The sequence below is a fragment of the Hevea brasiliensis genome, chromosome 11, assembly GCF_030052815.1.
Source record: "Hevea brasiliensis isolate MT/VB/25A 57/8 chromosome 11, ASM3005281v1, whole genome shotgun sequence".
NCBI lineage: Eukaryota > Viridiplantae > Streptophyta > Magnoliopsida > Malpighiales > Euphorbiaceae > Hevea > Hevea brasiliensis.
Window position 1 is genome coordinate 2,025,054 of NC_079503.1, and position 8,326 is coordinate 2,033,379.

The 8,326-nt window shown below is 33.1% G+C and overlaps 1 protein-coding gene and 1 non-coding gene across 2 annotated transcripts; one reads left to right on the forward strand and one right to left on the reverse strand.

Annotated features, from left to right (window-relative positions):
* The first annotated feature begins 2,078 nt into the window (after positions 1-2,078).
* LOC110657815 (uncharacterized) lies at positions 2,079-3,023 on the forward strand. The gene has a single exon (XM_021815179.2). It carries the CDS (start codon positions 2,108-2,110, stop codon positions 3,017-3,019), a length of 912 nt encoding a protein of 303 aa, XP_021670871.2. The 5' UTR covers positions 2,079-2,107; the 3' UTR covers positions 3,020-3,023.
* Positions 3,024-4,538: 1,515 nt separating this feature from the next.
* Positions 4,539-4,610, reverse strand: TRNAG-UCC (transfer RNA glycine (anticodon UCC)). The gene has a single exon. It is a non-coding gene; the product is annotated as a tRNA-Gly (tRNA).
* Between the last annotated feature and the right edge of the window lie 3,716 nt (positions 4,611-8,326).

Sequence of the window (8,326 nt, forward strand, 5' to 3'; positions counted from 1 at the left end):
TTATTTAGCAAAATACAGTTTTGCCCTAGAAAAAAAGAGAAGTTAGCTTTATGCTCTCGTTCTTCTCTTATTTTGATCATCATAGAATTCCAATTAATTTAATGGAACTTTACTCTTTTAATTAATGTTTTATTTGGATCCAGAGAAGTGAAGAGAGGAGAAAAGAAAAGAAATCTGATTTCTCCAATTCTTTTTTTTGTTTTGAACATTAAATAGAGGGGAGAAAGGAAGAGAGTATGAGAGAAATTTCAATTTCCAAATCCTTTTAATTGACCCAAAACATTTCCTTTTAAATAGGAGTGAAATGAAATGAACTATGAGAATAAAAGTGTTATTTATATCAAAATTACTTATAAATACCATTAGATATAAGTAAAAGAATGAAGATATGATATAATTATTATTTCTCCTTTTTTTCTTTAGCTCTCCTATTTTACTAATCTATGTAAAGAAAATTAAATTTTTTTTTCTTTTCTCTTTATGTCCACTATTCAATTTCTCTTTATTTCCTTACACTATTAAGAATCCAAAGAAAGGATTAAGGGTAACATCTTAATTAAGAACCTCTACAAACATGAGCTCACTCATATACGCAAAATATAGCATGTCTGAAGTCTATATTTACAAAGTTGACGCAATTTCCCTCAACAATTTAATGCAACAACTTTGACAAGTTCCACAACCTTCAATTGAGCTTATAGTATATGGTTGGAAAGCTCCTTTTATAGGCACACTTTCCTTCAATCCGCAATTATTTTGGAAGATTTATGGTTTCCTTTTCATCACATATATTCATAAAAATATTATCACGAACAATCTTAGCGATGCTTTGATATAAGCAAAAAAAAAACGGGTATATATACGATTTTAAATTTAAAAAAAATTGTAATAAATCAAGATTTATCCGTTCGTTGAGGGGATATTCTGTTTAACCCAGAAGAATATCAGATGAAGAAAACGTGTCTTGCATGCATGTAAAGCATATTATTCCACGAAAGAATAAGTCAAAATACTGCATGGCAATCCTAATCGTTCATATATAGCTGTGCATGGGACCATATGTCAACTTTTGTGGGACCCCGAGCAAGATTATCTTCCACAAATGGTTAATTATTTCTTTTATAATTATGGTTTATGACCAGCTCTTAATTAAAGAATCTTTACTTTGTTTCTTTTGGTTCAGGTTACATCCACCAGAGCTGTAGCTGCTGCACTTTGTTTGAAATTTCTTTTTCATTTTTTTTGCATTTTATAGTCAAATTTAAAATTAAAATCATTATAACTGAATTTCATACAGTAATTATAATTCTAATAAACTCAGAATATCTTTCATATAATCGTTAATTAACAGACTTTTTTTTTTATATAATATGGGGATTCGAAATTTAGACTCTCATGTTGTTACAAAGGTGTCATGAACACTGAATTATACCATGCCGACAATGAACAAACAATTTTTTTTTTTATTATATATATAGTACTTACCTTTAAAATATAGTAGTCTTATTCTCCTATCAAGCCAAAACAGCTTGACTTGTTACTTTAACGGTCAAGATTTAAGTTTTGAATGGCTAGTAGTAGCAGAATCCAAAGCCCACTTCTGACTTACCAAGATACTGATTGAAACTTCAGCTTAAATTACCTCAAAGCCTATATATATATATATATAGAAATACCCAAACCTAAACATAAAAGGAAGGAAAATTAAAAAATGACGTGCAAGATTAATCAAAGCAAGTTTATCCTGCCAAAAAGGGCAGGGATTAATAGGGATGTGGTATCATTAGTCTTATAAGAAACCAGGGTCAAATGAATATATGTCCAGCTTTGAAGTGATTATGTCAGTAAACTAATGGGAAGAGAGACCACACAAGGCAAGTCCACAACAAAACCAATTGTATTACTTGTCATTTTGCAGGTCTGTGAAGAAAGATTGATAAGAAAGTCTTTACTCTCTGAACCCATAATTATGATACTTGTTCTAATGTGGCATAAAGCTTCTGCCACCTTCTATAAACTTATGTTCATAACTGGCCAGACTTCTAATGTTATCTGTGTGCCTTGAACATTTTAAAAAAATGAAAATTTTGCATAAGCCTAGCTATGTATGCAGCAGCTTTATGTGAATTTCTTCTTCACTTTCCATTCCCTTTTTTTCCACACACAAACAAACTCCTTTGCCACAACAATGGCTTCAATCACTCTTGAGGAGCTTCACACCTACCATGCCATCGATCGAGAGATATTTTCTCGATTGGTAATAACTTTGATGCGAGACCCAGCTGAATCCCTACTGGTCATGGCAACATGGCTTTGGCTGGAAGAGAAGGGTTACCCCAACATGGTAGTGAAAATGGTAGACCTATCAGATGCTTTGGTGAGTGCACTAGCTGATGAAGCTGTTTTATGCCTGAAATGTTTAGAATCCAACACCTTTCCTGTGTTGCTTAATGGCGGTATCCCTCTTACTGCTAGAATTATGGAAAAAAACATTTCTTTAGAAATGTTTCACCATAACAAATTCTCTGCAATAAGTGGGATAAAGAATTTTCTCACCACTGTTTGTGCTCGTATTTTTACAGATATCTTGCAGCGTGTTTTAGCAACAACATCAATCCTTAACCAACCTCTTATCATTCCTGGTTTTCCTCACCCATTATTTGGAGGTGTTAGTATAGTGCCAAGGTCTATGGATTTTGATTTTCCTACAGGAGGGCTGTGGGGTTGGGATCCTAACAACAATGTTTCTGAGGATGATAGGACAATGTTCCTTACTTTCTCGAGGGGTTTTCCTGTGACCAAAGATGAAGTTACACAGCTTTTTACAAGGTTGCATGGTGATTGTGTTGTTAGCGTTCAAATGCAAGAAAATGTCCCTTCCAATGAGCAGCCGTTGTTTGCAAGAATGATCTTGGATTCCATCACAGCTGTTGATAGAATCCTCAACGGTAGACGCATAGCCAAGTTTCGGATCAATGGTAAGCACATTTGGGCTCGCAAGTATGAGCGTAGAGATTAATTAGATCACATAAAATTTAAGACCCTAATTGATCTAGAATTTCATTTTACTTATTTTTGTATATTTCGGTTTGTACCCTTTGATATATTTTCTAATAATAAAATTGCTTTCTTTCTACTGTAATGGTTGATTATATTTTTGTATATATATATATATATATATATATATATATATATATATATATATATATATATATATCTTCGTATTCTTTTCACTTACTCAAGATCTCACAATTTTAAGAGACGACTCTAATACGAATTTAGTTCAGGATAAATACAAAATAGCCTAAATACATAATTTTTATCCTCTTCTAACAATTGTCATGTTTTCTTGTGGTGATATTTGTATATTTATCTTTATTGCATACTTTGGTGTGTATTGTATTCAATCAAAATTAATTTTTCCCCCAATTAAACATATCTTTGTGTGGTTATAATTAAGGATCTAGTCTTATAAATTTTATGCTGTACAATGTTATTCAATATTTGTAGTATTATTATTATCTATTTATCCCATTATAATTTGTATAATTTGACGGCAAAATTATAAAGTACTAATTAAAATGTGCCACATTACCACTTTGACTGGAAATCTTTAACAGTAAGAGTAATAGTAAAAGGACAATCATAATGTAGGGGGTTAAATAGAGGTGGAGTTTGACACTTACCCAAACTAGTTTGATCCTGATTTAAACTATATATATATAGGCATAGGCACAAGTATAACAAGCCCTGTTACAGCTAAGAGTCTCAACGGCACAGACATTTATTGACCTTAAAATGGGAAGAGATATGAAGGTTCAAATTGATTATAATGCCGGGGTCAATGGAGCTCCAAGTATCTGTGGCATATTGAGGAAACCAACTAATGAGTTTTCTCAACCATTCTATTGGTATGTCCGCTAATGTTCTAAACTCCATTTATGTGGGCTTCACAGCCTCTTCAGGGCCTTACCCTGATAGCCATCGGGTCCTGAGATGGACTTTCCAGTCAACACCTCTGCTAGAGATCAAGAATGCGTCGGGAAAAATGATAAACCAAAAACCATGTCCATGTGAAAGAGAGCACCAAAAATACATTTCAACTCCAGGGTTGATGCCATGAGGGAAAGCATCTTGTTCTCCGCGTCATTAAGCCCAGAAATGTAATGTTAGATTCTGATTACAATTCCCATTTAGGTGATTTTGGCCTTGCAAGATTGCTGCACAACGATTCCTCAGTCACAACAATGCTTGTTGGCACTCCAGGCAACTTGGCCCCAGAAGTAGGCTAGCTACCCCTTAATCTGAGGTCTATAGCTTTCGTATGGTGTTGAAGTTGTTTCACGGAGGACGTCCAAGGGTATGCTGGAAGAAAATAGTTTACTAGAGTACTATGCGTGGAGCTTACATGAAAAGAATGCATTGCTTGAAGGAGCTGACAAAACGCTAGGCAATTATGATGAGCAACAAGTAAAGAAAGCACTGATTGCATTCAGATAATCAGATTTTATTGCTCAATGGCTAGGCTAAAAAACAATTGCGTTTGCCGGGAGTCGAACCCGGGTCTATTGCTTGGAAGGCAATTATCCTAACCGTTGGACTACAAACGCTTGTTGAAATAGAGAATCACAACGGTTGAAATAATAATAAAATCTCATTTCGCTCCTAAAAACCTGAAGCTGTTTTTCTTCAGGAATCAAACCCAATTTTTCAGGAATTAAAAATTCTTTCTTGCGTCTGTTTTCTTCCGTCTCAACATCAACATCAATATCCAATCACCCACCAGGTAACACACCTCTCTCTCTCTCTCTCTCTAACGAAATTCTTGTTCTTTTATGCTTTGATTCTTGCATTCTGAGATTAGAAAGAGAATTTAATCCTAAGTTTTAGACTAGAAATTAGAGAACTTGATGTCAATCTAATGAAGCAACTTTGACTCGAGTGGGGATGTGTTCTCCAGCTGTTAAAACTAACAATCTTTTGGTGGTGTTGGGTTTTCCAGTTTGGTGTGTCTTTTCTTCTTTTGACCATAGTTTTCATGTCTCTCCAATGCCATGCAATGCGTCTGTAATCCAATCATGTCCTGATTCACTCTATTATATTCACAACCCCATTAGCAGCCTCCAAGAAACTGCTTCTTTATTCCATTTGAATGCTAATATAGTTAATAGGACTGTCGATGATTTCTTGATTATCATAAGTTGCACCTGTTCAGCTGCCCACGGTTACTTCACTTGGCTCATGGACTTCTTGGTCCAACCTGGCGATTCATGGGAGAGCATTTCCTTGAAATTTGGCTCCTGTGGTGGAACAGCCTGTAGGAGGGGGGTGCGTGATGTGAAATATCATCCATTATAATTATATAAAATATACTAGGTAATGCCCAGAAAAGATGGTGGAGTCACAATGGTCTCATTTAACTACCACTTCCTTAGACAGCATTTCCTGGACATGCACTTCATACCGTCTTCCCATAACACTACCACGATACTAAGGATTTATGCCACGAAGGCATAGATAGACAGGAGTCGCCACCCGGGTAATAACCAGGACATATTCAGTGTTTCTTCCAAGGGTCATGGATGGCAACTTACTTCTTAAGTAGTTTTCACAACCGTCATTACCATAGCCCAATGTCTAGGTTCGGGATAGTGGGTACGTAAGGGAAAGGTGTTAGGCACCCTTCACGCTTGGTCTAATCTCGTTGATTCGAGTGCCAGTCCTCTAGTAATGTTTCTAGAAATCTTATTTATTATTCCTTTATTAAACTTTATCCTAAAAAATGCAATTCTAATCCTACACACGCAAGTAATTCACAGAGGGTTATAGTTTACACACAATTTTCATACACAAGTAATTTCTATCTATAGGGTTGCTAATTATTTAAATGATATTTACCAGATGACTAAAATTAATTTATTATTGAGAATTTAATTTACAAACAAATTCAATTTCAAATAGCCCTACGTTTCTATTTAACCTAATTAATTAATTTTCACCGAGTTACCCTAAGAATAATTGAACTAAGTTAATTATGTACATGTGTAATTTATTCTAATATCACATAAGGCCCAAACAATCAAAACTTAATAAAGATTTCTATCATGCAAATTTATTTTACAATCACCAAGTGTTAAATTAAATTTATTTTACATGCCAATGTTAGTTTAATTTACAAACAAGATTAATTTTAATTTACAAAGTATTTATTTAAATTAATTACATGCAAAAGTCAGTTAAATTGAAAACAAAGTTAATTTTAATTTATCAAATAAAAGTTCTATTATTACTACAATTTCATGCCAATGGTTATTCGAAAAATCTAGAGCTACTTACCTATTGGTAAATGCAGTTGCCATTAGGGCAAGCTACCCTTAAAAAAAGGGTCTTATCTTCTAGTATGGTAATGATATCCCTGGCTTACTCCCGTTTAGCTCCATACAAGCTCCACGCAAATGCTCTCTTTGGTACTTACCTTATGGCTACTTACCAATTTTGTTTGTAATAAAAAATAAAGAAACTAAAGAAAATAAAAGAAATAAAGAAAATATTAATAACAATTTACATTGGATTCTAACTCTAGTCTCTTAAAGGGTTAAGATTTCTAATTAGTTACAACTACCTAATGGTCTAAGTCTTCTAACATGATTCAAACACTTCATAACACTTCTTGAATTAAAAGAACACAGAAAAATAGATCAAATATCAATTAAAACCTAAGAAAATACAAGAATATGCATAAATATACAATTTCTAAATTCTGGCAGATTAATAGTAGCAAGAAATCTGATTTTTTAAAAATAATTAGACTTGCCTAAAAATCATAAAAAAATTACAGAAGACAGCCTACATATCATACAAGATCATAAAATTTATAAATCAAACAAAACCCTAGCCGAATGGTCTACATAAATCGTAACTTTTCTAAGTGACAGAATCGTACTACTTTTTTGTAAAATTCATAACTCATTAATCACAGTAGATATGAATGCAAAACCAATTGGAAAATATTCATAAGATTCTGAAGTTAATTTTAGACAGTAGATTTATACAAAAATATTAAGGAACAAGGGAGATATGGGCTCCACAAGTCGGATATCCTGCAAATCAGATTTTACAGGAACCCTAATTTCTAACAGTCATAACTTACAAAATATTAAAGCTTTTTTAGTGATTCTTGAGCCTAAAATTAATAGAATTTCGTGTAGAATATGAATATAATTTTTCCAAATTTTTTACAGATTCAAAAAATAAAGAAAAATAATAAAAATATGAGAGACAGAAACTAAACATATGCAGAGTTGTGTATCCCCTCAAAATAAACATGATTACATGATCTATATGAACATATAAAATAAATTGAAGACAAAGAGCATAGAATTAAAATATTGTGTGGCATAGATCTTGAAAAGAAAACAATAAAAACTGACATTCCAAAAATCTTGTATGAAAATCTTCTCGAAGAAAAGAAAAAAATAAGGAAGAACTCAAAGAGTCTTGAATATCTCTAAGTTTCCTATAGCTCTGAATTTTCTCTTCCTCTTTCCTTCCCTCTCCCTCCTTTTTTTCTTTTTTTCCTCCTTTTTTTTATTTTTTATTAGTGGGGTATTTATAGGGTTTTGGGAGAGAGGTGTGATAGGGTTTGGAGTATTTGGGTGAGACTTAGATATGGATGAGGTGTTTCAACCAATAGGAAGAGAGGGGAAGGGGAAGGCACCAATAGAAAGTGAGGAAGAGGTGTGGTAGGGTTTGAAGTCCTAGTGTGATGAGATTCAGATAACTTAAATAACTGGAATCGAGGAATTTGGGTGAGATTGGGATATGGGTGAAGTGTTCCAACCAATAGAAAGATAGGCATAGAGAAAAAGATATTTTCTTATTTTAATTTTTAAAAAATAAATTAAATATGTCTTATTTAAAATTATTAACTAGGCTTTCTTAGACCCATGGCGTCCAATTAAACTCAATTAGTTCCATCTAAGAACTATCCATTTTAAATTTAAACAAAATAAAATTTTACTTAAATTAAATTAATTTCCCAAAAAGCATATTTTTTTTTTTCAAGATCATACCACGGAATTAATAATTCAGTTCCATACCTTCAATTATATCTTACAGTCATACAATTTTTCATCATCGGGTTTCCCACGGCCTCAATGCACATGCTCATCACAAAATAAGGGTCTACACAGCCCTAAACTGCATTATATTCGTTGCAAATTATGACTTTAAATTGTTTTGTGGTTGTTTTGAAAATGCATATACGGGGCCAAAAGGGAGATACAATGTATAGGACTTGCTCTCAGTTTGAAGCTGATCCAACAAT